The sequence below is a fragment of the Zalophus californianus genome, chromosome 17 (genome assembly GCF_009762305.2).
Source record: "Zalophus californianus isolate mZalCal1 chromosome 17, mZalCal1.pri.v2, whole genome shotgun sequence".
Taxonomy (NCBI): Eukaryota; Metazoa; Chordata; class Mammalia; order Carnivora; family Otariidae; genus Zalophus; species Zalophus californianus.
In genome coordinates, this window is record NC_045611.1 from 44136815 (window position 1) to 44162220 (window position 25406).

At 37.4% G+C, this 25406-nt stretch overlaps 1 protein-coding gene across 1 annotated transcript; it reads left to right on the plus strand.

Annotated features, from left to right (window-relative positions):
• The first annotated feature begins 19 nt into the window (after positions 1-19).
• ZNF146 (zinc finger protein 146) lies at positions 20-24964 on the plus strand. Its single transcript, XM_027617913.2, is given in 5 exon segments — positions 20-123; positions 9381-9614; positions 21893-22726; positions 22728-22893; positions 22896-24964. Coding segments are annotated over 3 exon segments (876 nt in total). The 5' UTR covers positions 20-123; positions 9381-9614; positions 21893-22684; the 3' UTR covers positions 23564-24964.
• The last annotated feature ends 442 nt before the right edge of the window (positions 24965-25406 follow it).

Sequence of the window (25406 nt, forward strand, 5' to 3'; positions counted from 1 at the left end):
CGGAGACTTCTGGGAGTGCTCGCTCGCCCTCGGAATGCGCAGGCGCAGCGCGCCGAGTGGACATTTTGGTCTTTGTCCGCGGGTCAGTCCGGCCCCTGGGTCCACGTGGCGCGAAAGTAGGAGGTGGGATGTGGGCGTCTTGGGCCGGTCGGGTCGGGGAGGTTGAAGGGGAGGATTCTGGATCTGTTGGGGCGCGGTGCGGGGATGAGGAGTGGGTTTAAGAGCTTCTGGCCTACATGTGGGGTGGGGGTGGGGGTTTCTGAGGAGGGTTCGAGCGTGTGTGACCCTGAGTTTGTACGTAAGTTTGGATGTCGGAATTATTGAGTGAGAAACTGTGGGTGCAGGATTGTGTATGGCTGCATCTGAGAGGGAGATGTAGGAGACTAGCATTGAGGTAATAATATCTGAGCCGCACTTCCCTTGTCGAAAGTGCTGATAATAACGGTGCCATCTTCGTGGAGTGTTTTTTATTTGACTATTTGAAGGGGGGAAAAAGCTACGTGATAAATGATTTAAAAGTGAATTTTTATATCAAAACATTTACTTTTAATTGGAGTAGAATGCAGATCACCGTGGTTTCTTCTTTTTTAAGCAAGCAAGACTATTTCGAAGGCACTTTTTGTTCGTGGGGGAGCTTGAGACGATCTCAGATCTCCTGATCTTCAGGGTATTTTAATAGGGCTGCTGCTAAGTCCTAGATTAAATGCCGACGTTGCACTTTGAGCAACAGCGTCATATAGCACAGAAAACCCAGGATTAGAGTCAAGGGTTTGGAGTTCTAGGTTAGGCACGGTTATCCTCGTTCTTTGAAGAAAATTTAGTTGTTGCAATGTTTATTTATTAGTCTGACCTAGTTTCTAGGTGTCTGACTCCTAAATGAATCGAGGTATTTCCAAGTTGAATGGATTTTGTGAAGTAATAAAGACCGTTACTCCTGTCTACAAAGATGCTTTTTTTAAGGAATCCCACAGTCATCCCAACAGAATCTTAAATAATAAGAGTTAGAGTAATTGGGTACCAATTTAATATTTACAAATCAGTCTCCAAATAAACAACAGCCAGTTAGAACACATAATAGAAGAAAACTATTTACAATAGCAATAAAAAAATGAGAAACAGTATGCAAAACTATTAGAAAAGAAATTTAAAACGTGCTGTTATTCACATATTACTTAGATACACCATGTTTTCAATAGGAATACGTCATGAAGCGTGTGCAAATAAATTTATTAATTCAGTGTGATCGTAATAAAAGTACAGTTTTTGGGGGAGAGCGGGGTAATTAGATAAAACTGATTATGCACTTCATATGGAAGAATAAGCTAGAATAGCCAGTAAAACTGTGAAAAAGAAAAGCAGTTGGGTGTTGGGAGGTGGGAGGCCAGCGCTAATGTTTTTTTGTTTGTTTAGTTTTTTGTTTTTCAATTCCAGTATAGTTAACATACAGCATTATATGTTTCAGGTGTACAATATAGTAATTTAACAACTGTATATATTATTCAGTGCTCATCAAGACAAGTGTACTCTTAATCCCTTTCAGTTGTTTCACCCATCCCCCTACCCACCCACTTCCCCTCTGGTAACCATCTGTTTGTTCGCTGTAGTTAAGTCTGTTTTTTTGGTTTGTGTCTTTTTTTTTTCCTTTGTTCGTTTGTTTTGTTTCTTAAATTCCACATCAGTGAAATCATATGGTATTCTGTCTTTGACTTATTCGCTTAGCATTATACTCTCTAGATCCATCCATCTAGTGGTAACGTATTTTAAAATATAAATACTTAGAAATTAAAATTGTATTGGTGTTAGCATGAAGCAGGCAACATCTATAATTACAAATGTATTTTCTTTTTGGTGTGGCTATTTCACATCTGGTTATTAATCTTGCAAATGTACCTGCATTTGCATGAAATGATACAGGTATGAGGTTGCTCATTGCAGGTATAGGTAAAGATTAGCCATCACTAGGAGATTCGTTTAATAAAATTAGGTCCATCTATACACAGAATAATACACAAGTGTACAAAAGAATGAGGAGGAAGCTTTTTGTATATTGACTCTGAAATAATTCTAAAATGTATTGTTCAGTGAAAAAAGCAAGATGCCAAATGTATGGTATGCTTCATTTGAAGTAAGAAGAGGCAGAAATAATATATGTTTGAGTACAAAAGATAGGCAAGAAACTGATAAAAGTGGCTATCTCTGGGGTGGTGGTACCGGGATAGGTAGGGCAAAGGCAAATAGCTTTTTTTTTTTTTAAAGATTTTATTTATTTGAGAGAGAGTGATTCACACGTGGGGGTTGGGGGGCAGAGGGAGAGGGAGAAGCAGACTCCCTGCTGAGCAGGGAGCTCAATGGGGGGGAGGGGGGGCTCCATCCCAGGACCCTGGGATCATGACCTGAGCCACCCAGGTGCCCGGACAAATAACTTTTTATGTTGGTTTTCTAAGTATATGAATTTAGTATTTAAAAGTTAAAGGTTTTTTTTGTTTGTTTGTTTTTTGGGTTTTTTTTAAGGAGGACATAGGCCATGGAGCCAGACTACCGTTAACTCAGAAGTCTGCCACGTTGTACCTGGATGTACTTAAACCTATGCCTGTTTCTCATTTACTAATAGAGAGAAAATAATAGTATCTAATTCATGGGGTGGTTGGTTGTGCAGATTAAGGAGTTCTAAGTTCTAAAGAATAGTGCCTGGTATGTAGTAAGTACTTGATAAATGATAAATAGCAGTATTATTAGTATCTGCAAAATAATAGTTCCTTAGAAATAGTACAGCCATTTGTACTATTTCTGGTAGATATTTCTGAAAGATTCATATATATATAGATGTTCTTTTTTTATTTCCATGTTTAAACTTTTTTTTTGACATTTCCTTTTATAACTGGAATGAGGAAGTTAGATTTCTGTGTTCAAGTTACATTCATCTTTAGAAACCCATCATTATCTTTTTCATGAAAATGTTCTTTGATTTCTGTGGTTACTTTCTCATGGTTGTAATTCAGAACCTCTGATCATGTTTTTTAAAAATCCCAATTGTTTTTTTTTGTTGTTTTTTTCTTTCAAAGATTTTATTTATTTATTTGACAGAGACAAAGCAAGAGAAGGAACATAAGCAGGGGGAGTGGGAGAGGGAGAAGCAGGCCTCCCGCTGAGCATAAAAATCCCAATTGTGACTGACTTTTGGCCAGAGTACATCAGAGATGATCTTCAAATTGCATAACATCAGGAGAGACATCAGTAGTGATTATATTTTTCCCTTTTTGACCAAAATGAAATCTTTATGATTTACTTTGGTACCATATGAATGTTCATTCCCCATTGATTTAATGGATGGTTTCAACACTGATAAATAATCCTTGGCTAAATCAGCTTCTTTAAGGGTTGGAAAGTGGTGATTTCCTAGTTTTTAAAATTCCTTTTACATTTATTTGATTGCAAACCTCAAATTGTTTCAAATTTTTCTGACTTGTAAGCATCATTATAAAGTTGTGTTCTAGTAACTAAAACTAATTTTCTTTCTGATACTCATATTACCACAGTTTTAGCTGGTGGACATTCCTCCAGTCTGACTCCTAGTTCATTTTGACTTGCTGCTGTTTAATTTGAAAACTTTCTTGCACTCCAGGCCCATCTTCTATCTTCCCTCTTAGCCTTCGAATTTGCCATTTCTCCCAAGGAGCTCTGGTTCCTTTTATTGGAGAATGGTATTGGAGCCTAAGATCTGGGTGCTGATGTTCTGTCATTGCTGCAGCAGTAATTTTGTTGCAAGGCATTTTGGTGATAGAGCTAGAAAATCCATTTTAAAAAAATCATGAGGTCATATAAGTATTTCTAATTTGATTTAAATTTTATGATATTTTTATCTAATTATTAGCTCCTAATTGTATTTCATAGTAAAAATTTTGAAACATGTTCACATAAATGCTTATTTTCTTTGTTTTATCTTTCAATATAAGGAAAGTGGTTTCACAGTAACATTACTGGTATTAATAGTAACCATGAACATACTTTATCATAGGAAAAATTTGTTTGTAGCTATTTTGTCCTTAGAGTGCATCCCACTAAAGATGTATAGTCAATTCTCTGTTCTAAAGTCTAAATCCTTTCTTTAGGGAACTTTGTTACTCAAGTTAATGTATAGTTGGAAACCCAACTATACATTGTGTGTGTGTGTATATATATATATATAAACAATATTTGTTTCAATTTGTTTTCAAGTTCAGGGACTGCTTGTTAAAAAATGAATTTGATTCTTTAAAGACTAACTAATGGGGACACCTGGCTGGCTCAGTTGGTAGAGCATGCAGGTCTTTATCTCGGGGTTGTGAGTTCAAACCCCACATTGAGTATCGTGATCACTTTTAAAAAATTTAAAAATCTTAAAAAAAACAAAAACACATTTTTAAAAATGAAAAGAAACTATATATTTATGTGATACAACAACAAAAGAAATAAAACTCACAGTGATACCTCATCTCATTCTGCTTCCCTCACCCAAACCATTCTTTGTCCCAACCAAGTATAGTTTCTTTCCATGTGTCCTGGAGATCTCCTTAATCATTATTACTATTTTTTTCTTTTTAACTGCTGTATAAATAAGATGCCATTGTGTGTGTTTACCATAGTTGATTCAGTTGTTGGACTTCTGTTGGACATTTGGGTTGTTTTCAATCTTTTGCTGTTACTAATTGCAGTAATGAATAATTTTTTACCTTTGTCATTTTGGACTTACGCAGGAGTATCTCTAAAGTAGATTGCCATAAGTGGAATTGCCCATATAGCTAGGTACTTAACACTCTACTAGCAGTGTACAAGAGCACCTTCTCTGCTAGAACCTTACCATTAGAGTATAGTGTTACTATTTTTTTTTTTTTTGCCAAAGGCATAAGTGAAAATTAGTATCTCAGTGTAGGTGTTATTTACATCTCTTATGAGGGAGGTTGATTATCTTCCATATATTTAAGGGCTTCATGTATTTATCTGGGAACTATCTGTTCATATCCTTCTCATTTTTCTGTGGGGTTCCCATTTTCTTCTAGTAGCTGTACATTAGAAAAGTAAGCCCAAGTGAAATGAGTTGCAATTTTTTTTCAAGTTTAAAAAATTTGTTTTGACGTTCATTTTTCTTTTTTTTATTTAAAAATTTGTTTAAATTTGACCCTGAGATCATGACCTGAGCCAAAATCAAGAGTCAGACACTCAACTGACTGAGCCACCCAGGGGCCCCCTTGCTTATTTTCCTTTTTTAAAAAAGATTTTATTTATTTATTTGAGAGAAAGAGAGACCATGGTTAGGCAAAGAGGCAGGCAGAGGGAGAGGGAGAAGTAGGCTCTCCGCTGAGCAAGGAGCCTGATGCGGGGCTTGATCCCAGGACCCTGGGTTCATGACCTGAGCCGAAAGCAGCCGCTTCACCGACTGAGCCACCCAGGTGCCCCGCTTACTTATTTTTCTATGTAAACTTTAGAGTTAACCTGTCTGGTTCTCAGGGGAAAAAGCTTATTTTTATTGGTATTGCACTAAATTTATACAATAACTTAGGAGAAAGGGACATTAGATCTTTATGATGTTAAATACTGTCCATGTACATGATATATATTTTATTTATATGTTCCAGTTTCCTTTTGGGTTCTCTGGAGTGGTTAAATTTTTTTTCATACAGGTTTTAGACCTTCTTACTAAGTTTATTTCTAGGTACTTTATCTTTTGTATTGCTGTTTTACAACAATGTCATTTGTTGTGGTATATGAGAAAGTCGTTGATTATCTATAAATTAATTTTACTTCCAGCTTAACTTACTGAATTATTGCTTATAATTATATAATACTTGAGACAGCATCCTTATTTTTATTAGAATGTTTTGTTTTTGCATTGGATAAGATGTTGACTTCTGTGGTCAGATATAGATTATGATTACCTATATATACATGCTGCCTGCAACTCTGGGCATGTGAGTAGAAACAAAAAGTTTAAGGCTGAAGCTACCACTGTGCCTCAGATGAAACAACCAGGAAAGATCACATTAATCAAGGAAAACAAAAATCCCCCCAAACTCTAACACTGCAGTCTTTAAAAAAAAAATCAGGCAGAACAAAATAAGATGTCCATTCTTTTTTTTTTTTTTTAAGATTTATTTCTAAGTAATTTCTACACCCAGCATGGGGCTCGAACTCAGAACCTTGAAATCAAGAGTCATATGCTCTACCGACTGAGCTAGCCGGGCACCCCAAGATGTCCATTCTTACTTTGTTTTCTTTTCATTCCCTCCTTTTGAGTGACCTTTTTTTCACTCAGTTTCTCTATCATTGTATTCTTTTTTTTGTAATTTCAAGTTTTTATTTAAATTCCACTTAACATATAATATAATATTAGTTTCAGAAGTAGAATTTAGTGATTCATCACTTAACCTATAACACCCAGTGCACATCACAACAAATGCCCTCCTTAATACCCATTTAACCCACCTCCCCTCTAGCAACCCTCAGTTTATTCTCTATAGTTAAGAGTCTTTTTATCATTGTGTTCTTTGTATTGCTTTCCTTGCTTCTTAAAGTTCTAAAAATTCATTTTGTTTTCATTTCTTTCTTTGTTGCAGTATTTTTCATGTGAGTTTACTCAGCTGTTTGAAAGTTGTGCCGTTTGCTTTCACTATTTTTCTTGTAGTATCTTTGTATGGATACAGACAAATTATTTTGTTTACTCGTATTTGCATGAGATAGATTTTTTGAGACCATTTTCAGGAAAAAGGAAACATAGTAGCATTCTGTGCTTCAGAGTGCATGTGCCTCTTCTAGTGTTTAAAGCAAAGGAGTTGAAGCCGACTTCTATCTCCATCTCCCTGTTTTCCCCTAATTCTTCACAGTACTTGGCCTTCCAGAATGATACATTCACTTTTAGAAGTTACTGAATCTGGGGACACCCTACTCCCAAGTACTTTTTAAGCATACTCCTGCTTTCCCCTCAGTTCTTTTCTCTTTAATGTAGGTCTTGTTTTATTAGATCCCTTTTAGGTGAGGCCTACTCATTCAGTAAAGAAATATTAGCTGCACGAATCTGAGCTTTTTAAGTTCTTGGAATCCTTCAAAGCATTCCCAGTTCTTCCTAGGCTTCTTTGCAACTTCCTGTTTAGGTCACTTGTGGGTCTGCCTTTGGTACCTGGAGTTTGGAGGGGTTTTTTGGTCCTAGTTTTGTTGTTCATTATTAGACTCAGTTGCAACAGTTTTCATTCACTGTCATTCTGAGAATGAATATTTGCTAATTATTTCTGAGACCTGTTATTTCAAAGACTGCTCACCATTATGTGGCCTTTCTTGTTGTGCCTGCCATACGGTTGTGGTCCCTGCACCATATCTACTATTTTGGGTGTTTGGGGCTACACTTAATATAATTTAGAGTGAATGTATTCTCTCTGCTAGTTTTACAAAAGATAATAGAGTGTGTATTGGCTGCCCACCACCCCCATTATTCTTGATATTTTGTATAGTTTTCAGAAGAAGTACTTGAAAGATTCAAAACTAAGCAGCCACCATGCTCCTTTGAAACCTTTCCTTGCCTCTTTGACTGTTGGGTGTTCCTAAGATTCTGTCCTTGATTATCTTCTTCATTACTGTGTATATTCTCTAAGCAGTCACAGGCACATTCCACCTATGTCTTCAGCAGCACTGATACTCTCACAGCTGATAAATTCCCATTTCCTTCCTGGGCTTCCTAGGCCTATTCTGAGCTCCTTACGTATATGTGCAGTTGCCTAATGGATATATCTGCCTGCATGTTACTCAGAAACCTGACACTCTGGATGTCCAGAATATCAAACTTGATCTCCTTTCCCCTGCAGAGTGTCTTCAGCCAACTCACTCTCTCCTATTTCTGTGTACATTACTGTTTAAATTATGTTCTAAGCCCTCCATCTCTGCCACACCCCAGCACAAAAATTGGTGACCAAGCTTTTTCAACATACATAGTAGATAGTGTATATATGTATAAATAGTAACTCAAGTTTTTAGGATTTTGCTTTTTTTTATATGATTTCAACTTCATAGAAAAGTTGGATTAGTTCAGAAAGTCCCATATATCCGTTACCCAAATTTACCATTTACGTTTTGGTTTTTTGCTTTATTTTTCCTTCTTTCTTTGTCCAAATATTTGTGTGCATAATTTTTTTTAACCATTTGAGACTAAGTTGAATACATTCTTCCTTTATAAGTATTTCAGCATGAATTTTCTAAGAACAAGGACATTGTTTTTCATAACCATAGTATGGTAACCAGAATCAGAAATTTTTTTTTTAAAGGTTTTATTTATTTATTTGACAGAGAGACAGCAAGAGCAGGAACACAAGCATGGAACACATCATGACCTGAGCCGAAGGCAGATGCTCAATGACTGAGCCACCCAGGCGCCCCAGAATCAGAAAATTTTTAACATTGACACATTGGTATTATTTAATACAAAATCCATATTCAAATTTTGTCAGTTGTCCCAATAATGTCCTTAAAAAAATTTTTTTTTAAGGATTTTATTCATTTGTTTGACAGAGACACAGCGAGAGAGGGAATTCCACAAGCAGGGGGAGTGGGAGAGGGAGAAGCAGGTTTCCCATGGAGCAGGGAGCCTGATGCGGGGCTTGATCCCAGAACCGTGGGATCATGACCTGAGCCGAAGGCAGATGCCTAAGGACTGAGCCACCCAGGCGCCCCTACAGGACATTTTTAATACATAGTTTAATCAGATTATAATACAAAGTAAATGTTAGGACTCCAGGAAAACTTTTTGCAACTTTATTCCTGAATACTGTGAGAACAATTTCTTTTTTTTTTTTTTTAAGATTTTATTTATTTATTTGAGAGAGAGAGAGAGAGAGAGAAACAGCATGAGAGGGGAGAGGGTCAGAGGGAGAAGCAGGGTCCCTGCTGAGCCGGGAGCCCGATATGGGACTCGATCCCAGGACCCCAGGATCATGACCTGAGCCGAAGGCAGTTGCTTAACCAACTGAGCCACCCAGGCGCCCGAGAACAATTTCTTATGCATTGTATCCTGGTGACTTAGTTCTGATAGGCATCCACTGCTCTTGTCATAGATGTGAGTATTAAATTCGTCCAGGAATAAGGGCCATGGTTAAAATCCACTCAGGAACCTATGTAGGAATGTGGTGGTACAGAACAGTAGCAACCAGTAATGTAAGGTATGAACAGCTTTCCTATGTAAGTGAAATTCTGAGAAATATTCTCTTTTTTTTACCCCATTTCTGGATGTGTGGAAACTTAAATGGTTTAATGCGTATGACTTTGAAATTCAGGTTTCAGATAGTCTTAGTCCCTTTGCTTATTATAATTGTGTGTGATTTAATTTCTAAGGCAAAAGGTCATTACTTTGTTCTTTTTCACAGGACCGCTTCCTTGTGTACCTGGAAACTGCCCCTGCCTCATCATTCAGAAGGCCTGGAGGCCCCAGGGCTCAGCCTGAGTTCTAGGATGGTACTTCGGCCCCCAGCATTAACATTCTAGTGCTGTGTCATTTCCCCAAAAGCAGGTTATAAACTGACCAAACTCTATGTGATCCTCTGTTGAGTAAGAAGACAGTCTGGATGGTGGAGAACAAAGTGGAGAGGAAATTTGTTCAGGTGAGTGAATGGCAAGGCAGGTCACAGTTGTTCAGGCAGCACTGATACCTTTGAAATACTCAGGGATGTTTTCTTATAGTCCCTAGACTTGGAGTATTTACTTGGTATGAATTCTTTAGATACCTGAATTACATTTACAGTCATCATTTTTTCTGCTTCAGTACTGTATTATTTAATCAGATTTTTTAGATGCCCCTCTTATCTCCATTCTGGCTGTCAGCACTTCACACTTTATTTGTATTACCTCAGTGTGATTGTTCTCCGTTTCATTCATACCTTCAGTCTCATACCTCCCAATGTGTATAGACTTTTTTCCTCATGCATTGTCTTTTATAGGTCTTAAGTCTATATATTGTCTGACATTTAGGTTCCTTTTTATTACTTGCCACCTTCTTTCATTCTTTCAGTGGTTAAATGCCTCTGAGTTACGTTTTACATCTGTAATCATGCTTTTTCTTGTCTTCTTATCCCACCTTCTCCCCCATTACACATCAACCAAGCCTCCCTTTCTCTTCCACCCCCATATCCCTCTTTCAGAAGTTGTTGCCTTAGCAATCAGTTCTGCCCTTTTCTGCTGTATGTGCATATAAATGTTACAAGTCTGTGCTTGGTTTTTAATATAATAACATGAGCTTGTAAAATTGTTGAACATTGAGGTGTACAGTGAAAAAGTCTCTTAACTCTTACTTCAGTCCTATAGATTTTTTTTAAAGATGGCAGTCATTTTTAAGAGTTTCACATGTAGCCTTCTTGAGGTAGTCTGTGAATAAACCAGCATATATTATATATCTATGCTGTAAATATGAATATATACGTACGTAAGCCCTCACTTTTCCTTTTCATATAAATGGTAGTATGTATTCTGTTGGGTCCATAGTTGTTTTTGTTTTTTTTTGTTTTCTGGGAGAGACTCTTATCAACACATTTTATTTGACCTGTCTCCTATTTATAGACATTTAGGTTGTTTCCAGATGTCTGCTTTTGAATACATAAGTGCATATATACTTATTTATATTGCTTTGCAGAGGTAGTGTAGATACAACTATATAGTAATTTATCCTAAGTGGAAATTCTGAGTCAAAGTAGACTTGACAGAAATAAGCATGTTCTCAAAAGTAGTAAACCAATTTACATTTCTCTCGACATGGTATATTCATATAGTTGACAAGCATTTATTGAATGATATTATTAGGTACCATTTCAGTGACTAAGGAGATGTCGTTGATTAAAGTTTTCAAAAATTCCTTCCTCCTGAGGAAGATATGCTGTGAGTAAATAAGTAAAAATATATATTCTATCAGATGATGGTAGTGCTCTGGAGAAAAATTAAAGCAAGGAAAACCAGCATAGAGAAGGCCAGTTGGTGGTTATAATTTTAAGTCAGTTGATCAGGGAAGGGTCTCACTAAAAGCATGACATTTGAAAAAAAGATGTGAGGCATGTAGTATTTGATGGAAGAGCATTCAGCCAGAAGGAACAAAAAGTGTTAAAAGCCCTGAGGCTGGAGCTTGCTGTTTTAGAAATATTGATCAGGGCAGAGTAGGCTGGCGCACAGTGAGCACAAAGGACAAAGAACAGGTTTGGTTAGATAACAGGCCAAATCAGAGACTTTGGCCTTTATTTTGAGTGATTTGGGAGACCATCAAAGGGTTTTGAGCAGAGATATGATAAGATCAGAATTATATTTTGGCTGCTGTATAGAAAATAAGGTATAGGGGGCCAAGGCTAGGAGATTAATCAGAGGCTATTGCAGTAATCTAGGTAAGAAAATGGTAGTCGTTGAGCTAGTGACAAGTCAGATTCTTAAGATATTTTATTTTTTTAAAGATTTTATTTATTTGAGAGAGAAAGCAAGAGAGAGAGAGAGAGAGAGAGAGATCACGAATGGGGGAGGGGCAGAGGGAGAGAGAGAAGCAGGGAGCCTGATGTGGGGCTCCATCTCAGGACCCTGGGATCATGACCTGAGCTGGAGGCAGACACTGAGCCACCCAAGTGCCCCAGATTCTTAAGATATTTTGAAGAAATGGCTGACAGGATTGGCTGGTAGATCGAGTTATTTTTATTTATTTATTTTAGGTTGTATTGTTTATAAGAGGAAGAGGAATCACACTGATAACTCCAGGGTTTTAACTAGAAGAGAAGGAGTTAACATTTCCTGAGATAGGAAGACTTCAGGAATTTTGAGAGATAGATCAAGAGGTTTGTTTTGGACTTGTTGATTGTGACATGTCTACTGATCATTTAAGTGCATATTCATATAGGCAGTTAGATATACAAGTCAGGAATTTAGGGAGATAGAGAGTTGTGACCTTCTGTTTTGCCGGACTAATAAGCTGCTTTATTTACTGATGGTGTCTCTGTATTTTCTTGCTCGGTCCTACTTTCCCTACCATTTAGGGATGCTGGTGGGTCCCCCGAGTCTTCTGTATCCAGCCTACATTCCTGGATTCTGTTATTAAAAACAAGAAGGTGATGATTTGGCCCCTGAGGCTGTGCCTTATGTTTTCGGAGCACATTGTGCCTGAGAACTCTTCCTAAAAACAGCAATGGCAGCTGCCTGCTAACAATCCTCATAAGACGTTAGAATTATAGCTACTTCCTACTCTTCTCAACAATGCAGTTTTCCCTTTTTTTCCCCCTATTTTTCTTTATCCTTCACAGATGTGAAAAGTGGGCAGAGATGTTATTTTACCATTTTAGAAGAAAGGATCTATTTATGTCATGTGAGTCACCCCTGTAGGAATTCTTTTGCACTTCTGCTTGATTGGTGCCTTGACCTGAGATACTGCTCTATCTTTCTAAGTGTTTTCTTATCTTTTGCTTTTATTTTTTTTCTCTTTTTCCTCTTACTGGAGGTGGTTCCTAGAGCACTGCATTCTGCCTTTCTTCCTTTTCTTTATAAATTAAATCCCAGAGACTCATTTTTTAAAAAGATTTTATTTATTTGAGAGAGAGTATGTGTGCGCCTGCGTGCAAGTGGGGAGGAGCAGAGGGAGAGGGAGAAAGAATCTGAAGCGGACTCCATGCTCAGTGCGGAGCCTATCCCACAACCCGTGAGATCATGACCAGAGCTGAAACCAAGAGCTGGATGCTTAACCGACTGAGCCACCCAGGCCCCCCAACACCCATTTATTCTGAAGTTAGAAGTAACTCTATAGTATCAGTTTTTGTTTTTCCGGCCTTTTTGTCTTGCCCACCATAATTTTACCTGTTTATAGGATACAACTGTCTGATTTGTTTCATTCTTTTTGTATCACTGAAGTCTTTAATATTACCCAAATTGGAGATTTCAGCTCATTATTTTCAGTCCAGAGAGATTACCTAAAACCAATTTCATATTATGTCTGGATTATTTATTTTCTCATGATCCTTGAGATATGGTCAGCCAAGGCTTTAAAAATATATACTTTAATCTTATCAAGAGAAGACATATTAACTAACCATGAATATAAATGTGAACATATTTTCTTTATGAAATTCTTTGAATCTTGGCTTTTGATTACAAATTGTTCTACCTATTCAGGTCTACTTACCATTTAAACATGTTCCTCTTTTATTGATCTCCCCTTTGACCATCCTGTTTCACATTTTCATGGAAATTCAAAAGTCCTGAGTAAGTTGTCTTACATGTTTTTATATTTTGGTATCTGGAGTCTATATTATAACCTGTTGAAAAGAAGGCCCATGTTCTGTCTCCCGTTTTGATTAAATATGAGATACTTATTAACTAATCTATGAATTGTGGAAGGATTGTTATTGATCAATTCTTCTTTTTCAGTTTTTTATCTATGAACATTTTCAGATTTAAAATCTGAAAGATTACACAGCATTCTCCCATATACCCACTATGTAGATTCAATACTTATTTTCCTATGTCTGTTTTATACGTGTCTGTCTCTCTGTATGCATATTTGTATGTGCTGAAACGTCATGACACCTCACCTCTAAAAAATTAAGTATGCATTGTCTAAAAATAATGGCATCACTCTACATAACCAAAATATCGTTACTCCTTAGATGGATTAGCTATAATGCCCTAATATGTAATAATTAGTCCATATTTAGATTCCTCATTTATATCCAAAATACTTCTATAGCTTTAAAAAAAAATTTAAAAAAATTTTTTTAAACTATACCCAGTGTGGAGTACAGCTTTTTTGTAAAATTCCAGAATCCAGTCAAGGTTTAGACTTTGGATTTGGTTGTTGTCTTTTTAGTCTTTAAAATCTAAATTGTTCTCTCTCTTCCTTTTTTTTCCCATGGTATTGCCCCCCAGCCATTCAAAGAAAAGAGAAGAGTGACTAATACAATCCAGCATCTCAGGTTATAGTTAGGATGTTAAGACTTAGCTATATACAAATTTGGTTTAAAGATCCTTAGTATGAAACATTTTAGGAAAAGTGAATCTGATTGTAATTAGAAGTTCAGGGAAAGTTGTTCATAAGTAAGAGACAAGATTGGAGAAATCTTTTTAGGACCATGTTATTGGAGCTGCTCTCAGGAGGTTCTGTAGATTCTAAGATGGTCAGAAAATTGGAGGGGTCAAGCTAAGCCAAAGAAGGACATGAGGAACATAATATGCATAATTCTGATTCACTGATTGCATAATTAATAAGCTTGACAGGCTCTTCTTCAGGTCTGGTGAATTTCTTTAAAATCTGTTCAGAATGCTCTTCTTCCAGATACCTGTAAGGATCACTTTCTTCTTTTATGTCTTGAATCTTGCCTTTTCAGAGGCCACTCTATCTAAAATTAAAACTCTACCCTTCTCTGATCTTTTTTCCATAGCACTTACAGCTTTTTAAGAAACCATCTCCTTTATTTATCTATCCACTAGAGTGTAATCTTGAGGACAGCGAATTTTGTCAGTTTTGGTCAATATTGTTTATCCCTAGAGCTTAGAAGTGTGCTATGCACAGAGTAAGGAAAGAAGGTATTTGTTGAATGAGTAATGAGAAATGTTTTGAGTAGCAGTTCTCAGACTTCCACTTTTTTTTATGATAGCTTTATTGAGATATAATTCACATAACATAAAATGCATCCTTTTAGAGTGTACAATTCAGTGGTTTTTAGTATATTCCCAAGTTGCACAACCATTACCACTGATTCCAGAACATTTTCATCCCCACAAAAGGAAACTTAGTACCCATTAGCAATCACCTTTATATTCTTAAAACTTGAGGACCACCTGGATTTTAAAAATTTTCATAACAAGTAAAAGATCTGTATGTATGGTGACAGATGTAAACTAGACTTGTGATCATTTTGCAGTATATACAAATAACGAATTCTTATGTCGTACACCTGAACCTAAAGAACGTATGATGTTATATCAATTATACCTCAATTTCAAAAGGTAAAAAGAAAAAATAGTTAATAGTAGGGGCCCCTGGATGGCTTTTTAAAAAATAGTTAATGGTAAATTTTATGTTGTGTGTTTTACCACAATGGAATATATAAACAAACATGAGGACCTTTTGATTTATGTGGACTTTAGTGATATTTGCCTTATTTAAAAGAAAAATTGAGAAACTTTTAAAAATGTATTAAAAAATAATAATCCCATTACTTGTAAACTTAAATTATATATTTTTTTAATTAAATATTTTATTTATCTGACAGAGAGTGGGAACAAAAGCAGGGGGAGTGAGAGAGGGAGAAGCAGGCTTCCCACTGAGCAGGGAGCCCGATGTGGGGCTCGATCCCAGGACCCTGGGATCATGACCTGAGCCGAAGGCAGATGCTTAACGACTGAGCCACCCAGGCGCCCCTTAAATTATATTTCATTCTTTTTTTTTTTTTTTTTAAGATTTTATTTATTTATTTGACAGAGAGAGACACAGCGAGAGAGGGAACACAAGCAGGGGGAGTGGCAGAGGGAGAAGCAGGCTTCCCGCTGAGCAGGGAGCCTGATGTGGGGCTCGATCCCAGGACCCTGGGATCATGACCTGAGCCAAAGGCAGATGCTTAACGACTGAGTCATACAGGCTCCCCAAAATTATATTTCTTAATAAAAATAATTTTCCAGGGACACCTGGGTGGCTCAGTCAGTTAAGTGTCTGCCTTCGGCTCAGGTCATGATCTCAGGGTCCTGGGATCAAGTCCCACACCAGGCTTTTTGTTTGGTGAGGAGCCTGCTTCTCCCTCTGCCTGCCGCTCCCCCTGTTCATGCTCTCTCTCCCTCTCTCTCTGTCTCTCTCCGACAAATTTAAAAAAATAATTTTTCAAAATGAGAAAGTTTAGTGAGAAGAGTGGCAGTGTTTGTCATATCTGTATCTTTAATGTCTGGTTTAATAGAAGACAGCTAGATTTCTCATTTCTGCTGTTGTAATGTTATTTTGGTTGAAGTATATGAAAAAATTGTGACTTCACACAGATGTAGTTAGAAAGGGAGAAATATTTCAGTAGCCTTTTCAGATAGTTGTGGATATTCTTTGGTACTACATTAACACCTGATAAATAATTTTTTCAAAATTAGCTGCAATATAGAATTTGAAACTCTGTATTTTTTTGTTTTCTTAGGTAAAATATGTTGGTCTGTCTTAAAATTTGAGTGGGTCTCTTGCCAGTGCATGACTTTTGAAACATCATGTATTGGTCAATTGAGTTATACAGATCTTTCAAATATTAACATATCAAAGTCTTTTCAGTATTGGGACATATCAATCTCATGGTGAAGGATACAGATTTTCCAAAATTTTAATTTTTGTTTGAAAACTCAAATTTTATCATTGGCAACAGGTACTGTCAGTTGTTTTCCTTGAAATGATTCTCACTTAGGGGTTCTGTCTCAAGAAAGTACCTGCCAAATAATACCCAAGTCTGAATAACCATAATTTGTAAGGCAGTCATTTATTAATTTATTGAAGTAAATCAGTAGTGCTCCATGAAAAAAGTGAGTAGTTTAGCTCACAACTTAAATGATTTAAGACATCTTTTTGAGACAACTATTATCCTTTCATGTACAACAGAAGTATTTGTGTGAATGTATAGAATTTTATTTATTATACTTGTTTTCTTTCATGGAATTTATATTTGTCATACTTTTGTTTGCTTGGTTTTCTGTATTTAGTGCAGACTCCATAGAATAGTTAAAAGCCCTCTAAATACTAGTTTCCACATGGTCAAAGGCATTGAGAAATTTTTTTCCCCAGGGAGATTTACCTGCAGAATTTTTGTCCTTCTGCTCTAGTCAGAACTGGCTGTGCTTTGACCTGATGGCTCTTATCTTGTAGTTTTTCATCAACGTTATCAAAGACTTAAATTGTTTTCCCTATGTTATATCCCCTGTCTTGGATTCTGTATCACCTTCTCTGTCTACTAATTTGGTGGAGCTCATCTAGTAGTATCCTGAGAGGAAAGGTGCATTGAGATAAATTTTTTTTAACATTTGCATATCTGAAAAATGCCTTTGTCCCATTAGATTGGCAGGCTAAGCTTAGAATTTTTCCTCAGAGTTTTGTCTTTTAGCTTCTCATGTTTCTGTTGAGAAATTTGCGACATTCTGATTCCTGTTCCTTTCGGCGATACATATCTACGTGTAGTTGGGTGATATATATGTGTGTGTGTGTACATATATAATAGTTTTTTTTTTTTAATTTATGGCCTCTTTTTTCTTTTGAAATGTCACGGTGATACATGTAGGTATGCATCTTGTTTCCATCATGGAAGGTACTAAGTGTGCCCTTTAAGTCTAGAGATTCATGGCTTACAGGAGAGGAAGCTTTTTTTTGTTTTGTTTTTCTTTGAGTATTTCCTCTAATCAGTGTTCTTCTTTTGTTTTCTGGAACTTAACTTCACTCAGCTAGTATGTTACCTGGTTTATGCTCTGAATTTGTCTTTTAAAAAAATTTATTGGGGCGCCTGGGTGGCTCAGTTGGTTAAGCGACTGCCTTCAGCTCAGGTCATGATCCTGGAGTCCCGGGATCGAGTGCTGCATTGGGCTCCCTCCTCGGCGGGGAGTCTGCTTCTCCCTCAGACCCTCCCCCCTCTCATGCTCTCTCTCTCTATCTCATTCTCTCTCTCAAATAAATAAATAAAATCTTAAAAAAAAAAAAATTTATTGAGGGGGCGCCTGGGTGGCTCAGTCGTTAAGCGTCTGCCTTCGGCTCAGGTCATGATCCCAGGGTCCTGGGATCGAGCCCCGCATCGGGCTCCCCGCTCCGCGGGAAGCCTGCTTCTCCCTCTCCCACTCCCCCTGCTTGTGTTCCCTCTCTCACTGTGTCTCTCACTGTCGGATAAATAAAATCTTTAAAAAAAAAAAAAAAATTTATTGAGGTCTAATTCACCTACAACATTATATTAGTTTTAGACGTACAATATAATATTTTTTTCCCTAAGACTATTTAAATTCAAGCTAGTTAATATATAGTATATTATTAGTTTCAGGGGTAGAATTTAGTGATTCATCAGTTGCTAATAACACCCAGTCCTCATTATATCAGGTCCCCTCCTTAATGCCCATCGCCCAATTACCCCATCCCCCCACCCACTGCAACATAACTGATGCTTGTATATATTATGAAATGATCACTACAGTAACTCTAGTTAGCATCTGTCAACACACATGGTTAAAGAACTTTTTTTTCTTCCAGTGAGAACATTTAAGAACTACTGTCTAACAGCTTTCAAATATGCAATACGGTATTCCTAACTGTAGTTTCCATGCTGTACATTACATCCTCATGAATTATTTTATAATTGGTAATTGTACCTTTGACCCCTTTCACCCATTTTGCCCACACCCCAACCCCACCTCTGGCAACCATCAGTATGTTCTCTATCCATGAGCTTGGTTTGTTTAAGATTCCACATAGAAGGGCGCCTGGGTGGCTCAGTTGTTAAGCATCTGCCTTCGGCTCAGGTCATGATCCCAGGGCCCTGGGATCAAGCCCCGCATTGGGCTCCCTGCTCGGCCAGGAGCCTGCTTCTCCCTCTCCCACTCTCTCTGCTTGTGTTCCCTCTCGCTCTCTCTGTCAAATAAATAAAATCTTAAAAAAAAAAGATTCCACATATAAGTGAGATCATACATTAGTTGTCTTTCTCCTACTTCTTTCACTTACTGTAATATCCTCAAGTTCCATCCATGTTGTTGCAAATGGCAAGATTTCATTCTTTTTAATGGCTGAATAATACTCCATTGTATGTATGTACCATATTTTCTCTATTCATCTGTTGATGGACATTTAGATTGTTTCCATATCTTGGCTGTTGTAAATAATGCTGCAGTGAACATGGGGGCACATATATCTTTTTGACTTAATGTTTTCATTTTCTTTGGATGTATAACCAGAAGTGAATATGGTTAGTTCTATTTTTAATTTTTTTTTAAAAGATTTTATTTATTCATTTGACAGAGACACAGCAAGAGAAGGAACAGAAGCAGGGGGGTGGGAGAGGGAGGAGGCTTCCCGCGGAGCAGGGAGCCTGATTTAGGGCTCGATCCCAGGACCCTGGGATCATGACCTGAGCTGAAGGCAGATGCTTAACGACTGAGCCACCCAGGTGCCCCTATTTTTAATTTTTTGAGTAACTGGCATTGAATTTGTTATCTTTTTTTTTAATTTTATTTTTATTTTTATTTATTTTTTAAAGATTTTATTTGAGAGAGAGTGAGCAAGAGAGAGCAGGGTCAGAGGGAGAGGGAGAAGCATACTTCCTACTGAGCAGGGAGCCCAACGTGGGGTTTGACCCCAGGACCCTGGAATCATGACCTGAGCCAAAGGTAGACACTTAACTGACTGAGCCACCCCGGCGCCCCTAAGATTTTATTTTTAAGTAATCTCTGTACCCAACATGGGGCTCAAACTCAGAACCCCAAGATCAAGAGTCTCATGCTCCACCGACTGTGCCATCCAGGTGTCCCTGAATTTGTCTTTTTTAAAGCTTCTTCCGGGGTGCCTGGGTGGCTCAGTTGGTTGGGCAACTGCCTTCGGCTCGGGTCATGATCCTGGAGTCCCGTTATCAAGTCCCATGTCAGGCTCCCTGCTCGGCGGGGAGTCTGCTTCTCCCTCTGACCCTCCCCCCTCTCATGCTCTCTCTCTCTCTCTCTCAAATAAATAAATAAATAAAATCTTAAAAAAAAAAAAGCTTCTTCCGGGAAATACTTGTCACTTGGGCTTATATTTCATTGGCCAAACAGGTTAGCTGGCCATGCCTGAGTTTGCTGGGTGAAGTACTATAATCCTTCTCCAGTAAGATGACCCTGTTAATTAGTGAATAATACAGTCTAACTTCCCACTCCCCATCTTAATTTCAGAGGAACTTTTTGTTTCTTGCTTACAGAACCGGATTATTGTTTCACTGATAAATATCATCTGTCTGATTGGTTTTAGGTTTTGTTGTTATTTATTGTTCCTTACCTATATTCCTCAGACATTCTTATTTTTTCTTTTGATGTTGATCTGTCTTATTGGTAGGGGTTCCTCAAATGTGTGTGAAATATTGGCTGCGACCATATTTTAGACTGATCCACTAAAAGGTGATCACAAGTTCTTTCATGCCTGGTTGCTTCTAGTTATCTGGTAGGTTTCAGTGAATCAAAAGTAGAATGCCATGGGGTGGGGTGCCTGGGTGGCACAGTTGGTTAAGTGTTTGACTCTTGGTTTTGGCTCAGCTCATGATCTCAGGGTCGTTAGATCAAGCCCCGTGTCAGGCTCTGTGCTCAGCAGGGAGTCTGCTTGAGATTCTGTCCCTCTCCCTGGGCCCCTCCCACTTGTTCTCTCTCTCAAATAAATCTTTTTTTTTTTTTTTTTTTTTTAGATTTTTAATTTTATTTATTTGAGAGAGAGAGAATGAGAGATAGAGAGCACGAGAGGGAAGAGGGTCAGAGGGAGAAGCAGACTCCCCGCTGAGCAGGGAGCCCGATGCGGGACTCGATCCCGGGACTCCAGGATCATGACCTGAGCCGAAGGCAGTCGCTTAACCAACTGAGCCACCCAGGCGCCCCTCAAATAAATCTTAAAAAAAAAAAATGCCTGGCTGGCTCAGTTGGTGGGCGTGTGACTTTTGATCTCGGGGTTGTGAGTTCAGGCCCCATGTTGGGTGTAGAGATTACTTAAAAATAAAATCTTAAAAAAAAAGTTGGGCGGGGGGAATGCCTTATGACCAGGGTCTCCACAGAATGATTATACTGCTTTACTCACACAAACCCTGGTGTGTCCAGGTCCTTTGTTTTGACCAAAAAAAAAGAGAGTACAGGTGGCAGATAACATCTTGGAGGGGTATCTACTGAGGTTTTTCATGGGCTTTTCAGGTTTTTCAGAGAAGGAGCCTTTCATACCCTGCTCACAGGTATATATACCTGATGGCCAACCCTTTTTGGCATGAGCTACAGACTGTCCTGGAGGGCTCACCATGTTATGTACAGATTTAATCCCATTGATTTCAGTGTAGCACCTCTCCCTTGTCATCTATTACTGGATGTCCCTGAGCCTGGAGTTTCTCTGATTAAATTTCTGCAAAGAATATTTCCATTTCATACAAAGGAGTGGTCCTACTGGGAGGGTAGTGCTCCAACTGCACTTTATATAATCTTTTTTTCAGCTACCATCCTTTATTCCTTCTTTTGAGGTACTTGATTCTCTTCATTTCCTTAGTCTTTCTGATATTTTGTGGCATCAATTGGTTTGACATTGGCATATTCTGCAGTATCTTTATGTACTTAAACTTCCTCAGCTCTGCTGTGTTGAAAATCTTTTGTATGCTCTTATGTTATCAGGAAATTTGTTAATGTCTGTGTGTATTGATGTCTCCAGTCCTGCCCATTTTTTCTTGTGAACTTCTACCATTTTCCCTTTTCTTGTCTTTACTTGGAGTTTTGGAAGGAAGCAGTTGTTGGTTAATTCCTTTCCTTTTCTTAGACATCCTGGGAGACTTTCTCAATTTTATGTCATCTTTTTATCCTACTTGTTAATTCCTCATTGTTGGTTACATTCAATTTGCTGAACTAAGAAATGGAAAGGTTACTTTTCAAGAGTAATCCTTAAGCTCTGTGTGCCCATGAATGTTAATTTTCTATGCAGATATCCTCCACAAGCATTTCCTTCTCAAAAGTTATTTGGTGACATTGGTCATGAGGATTTTTTCATACTGTGAGGCGGACTTACAGAGTTCATCCCAAAAGCACAATCCAAAATTTATTATTAGTAATGGGGAAAACTCATAAATAATGGTAACATAAAGCTAATATTATCGAGTGTTTACCATTTGTCAGCCACAGTACTAACCACTTTATACATTAACTCCTTTAAATGATGATTCTTTGTACTCCGTTTTAGAAGAAGCCTGAGAAGATGATGAGCAGATAGAGAGGCAACAAGACTTGGGAAGGAAGTTGCATCCATCTCCAGTAAAGACTGAGGAAAAAAAAAAAAGCAGTGAATATAAGAAAATTGGAAAAATACTTTCTTTGATCTCAGACATTATATCTTTTAAGGGCAACATCTTTTTCAACTTACCTAGAAAGAATTTGAAACACAGTTTAGCTTATAATCACAAGGGAAGTTGTGTAGGAAAGAATCATCAACTTAATTTAGTTTGGAAATCCTGCCACAGCTTATTTCTTTATGGTAATAACCCCCTTTGAGTGTAAGTCAGTGTGGAAATGCCTTCAGTTAAAAAAGTTTGAACCCCTTCTGAAACAGAGCATTCATACTGGCGAGAAACCCTATGAATTTACTGAGTGTGGGAAAACTTTCACTCACGTCACACCTCATTAAATGTAGAAGTCAGGCTGGAGAGAAACCCTGTTCTAAGGAATACTGAGGAGCCTTTAGCTAGATGACAGATCTCATTGAGCAGAAGAAAATTTTTACTGCAGAGAAACCAGTGATAACAAAACCTCATTGAGCATTAGAAAATTTATACTTGGAGACAAAGCTTGTAATGTACTGTGTATTATAAAGTTTTCTCTTGAATTTTATCCCTTTACATTTGAAAGGTCATACACACAGAGAAGCCCTTCAAATGTAAGAAATGTGGAAATACCTTCAGCCAAAAGTAAATCCTCATTCATTCAAAAAATTCATACTCGAGAGAAACCTTGTGAATGTGGGAAAGCTTCCATTCAGATGTCACACCTCAGTCAGCAGAGAATTTGTAGTGGGGAAAACCCCTTTTGCCTGTAAGGTATGTGGGAAAGTCTTCAGCCACAAATCAAATCTCACCGAGCATGAGCATTTTCATAATAGAGAGAAACCTTTTGAATGTAATGAATGTGGAAAAGCCTTTAGCCAAAAGCAGTATGTCATTAAACATCAGAACACCCATACTGGAGAGAAGCTTTTGAATGTAATGAATGTGGAAAATCCTTCAGCCAGAAGGAAAACCTCCTTACCCATCAGAAAATTCACACTGGAGAGAAACCTTTTGAGTGTATGGATTGTGGGAAAGCTTTCATTCAGAAGTCAAACCTCATCAGACACCAGAGAACTCACACGGGAGAGAAGCCTTTTGTATGTAAGGAGTGTGGAAAAACCTTCAGTGGCAAGTCTAACCTTACTGAGCATGAGAAAATTCATATTGGAGAGAAACCATTTAAATGTAGTGAATGTGGAACAGCTTTTGGCCAGAAGAAGTACCTCATAAAACATCAAAACATTCACACTGGAGAGAAACCCTATGAATGTAATGAATGTGGAAAAGCCTTCTCTCAACGAACATCACTTATTGTACATGTGAGAATTCATTCAGGTGATAAACCTTATGAATGCAATGTATGTGGAAAAGCCTTCTCTCAAAGTTCATCTCTTACTGTGCATGTGAGAAGCCATACAGGTGAGAAACCCTATGGTTGTAATGAGTGTGGGAAAGCTTTCTCTCAGTTCTCAACCCTTGCTCTGCATTTGAGAATACACACAGGTAAGAAGCCTTATCAATGTAGTGAATGTGGGAAAGCTTTTAGCCAGAAGTCACACCACATTAGACATCAGAAAATTCATACTCATTAAAAACCCTGTAAATACCTTAAAAATTGGAAAACGTTCATCAAGAATTTAAGCCTCGTAGCACATCAGAAATAATCATGCTCAAGGGAAGTATCACAAATGAGGAAAACAAAAGCGATAAACGTCCTGGACACCAGGGAATATATACTGAAGAGAAAGACATTTGTATGATAAAAATCCTGCACCCAACAAAAAAGCTGATGGTGCAGGTAAGGCTGAAACTTAGATGCATTTCTGCTAAAATTGGGAATGGAAAACATGCTTCTTATTGCTGTCTGCATAGATCTGGAGATGTTCACCAATAAATAAGTTGTAAGTATTGGAAAGGAAGAGACTTTTATATTGATTTAGCAGAACAGAAGAGATTCTGGAAATACCTATGCATTTATTAGAATTTAGAATATGATAGAAATGACAATGGGAGGTGAGAAGATAATGAGACTATGTGAACAATGATTTGAGGTAATCTGTTCTCCAGGGAAAAAAAAACATGAACTATATACACCAAGGTAAGATACAAGAGGATAAAAACAGGAATATGAAAAAGCTATATACTGAAATGGTTATGACCTTGGGAGTAGGGAAACATTCCTTATAACAAGTTCAAGGAATACCTAGCAATTCTGAGTTTGTATGCTTAGGAAATATATACCAGTCTATTTACTGTGGCATGATTTGTAGTAGCCATAAGGTGGAAACAACTTAAATGCCATCGGGAATAAAATGGAAAATACTTAATGATGAAATACTGTATATCTGTAAAATTGAACAAGTGAGATCGACATGTATTACAGATAAAGATCTCAAAAATAATGTTGAAGGGGGAAAATGAAGTTGCAGAATAACATATATTACAATGACATTTTTGTAAATTTTGAGACTTTTCTCACAAAATTCAGTACTATGTATTGGTAATGGATACATATATGTATGTATGTTTTAAAATGTTTTTGAAATGGATTGGAAGATACAGACCAAACTCTTGATAGTGGTTGCTTGTGAAGAGTGGAGAAGGGAAAGGGGATGAGTGTGGGAGGGATGGGGTGGGGACTGTTAGAGGGGACTTCAATTTTATATATAAACATCCATTTCTCTTAAAAACTAAAAAGACTGCAAGTAAATATATCAAAATACTGGATAATTCTGGATTGTGGTATATGGATATCTTGTCTTATTTTTTGTACTTTTCTGTATTTTTAAATTTTCTCAAAATTAATAAGAATGGGGGTGAGGATGGGAACACTGTACCTGTAGAAATCATGTTCTAATGGATTCATTCCCAATCAAGTACTAAACTTTTTATAGAAAATATTTCTAAAATTTTATCAATGATGAGTGGATGGACTTGCTCTCTATGTAATATGAAATTATCTATTTTATTAAAATTAAAAATGACAGCATAATTCAAATCTGTTTTATTTTTACATGTGGTGTGCACTGTATGGTCTGTCTTTACATTTCTAACATTACTTTGCAACATAACACTTGAGCTTAGAAATTTTTAAGAACTTTTAGTTAAATAAGTGTACATGCACATACTTGATATAACTTGTCTTTTTCAGATAGACTGATTTTGGAATACCAATTTTGCTGTCCTATACTTTTCATGAGAACAGCTTAAGTTTTGGGGGAACCTGGGTGGCTCAGTTGGTTAAGCTTCCAACAGTGATCTCAGCTCAGGTCTCCCCTCCCCCCTTAAGATTTATTTATTTATTTTAAAGAGAGCGGTGGGGTGCAGAGGAAGAGGGAGAGTATCTTCGAGCAGACTCCTAGGTGAGTGTAGAGCTCAATGCAGGGCTTGATCCCCAAACCCTGAGATCATATCCTGAGCTGAAATCAAGAGCCG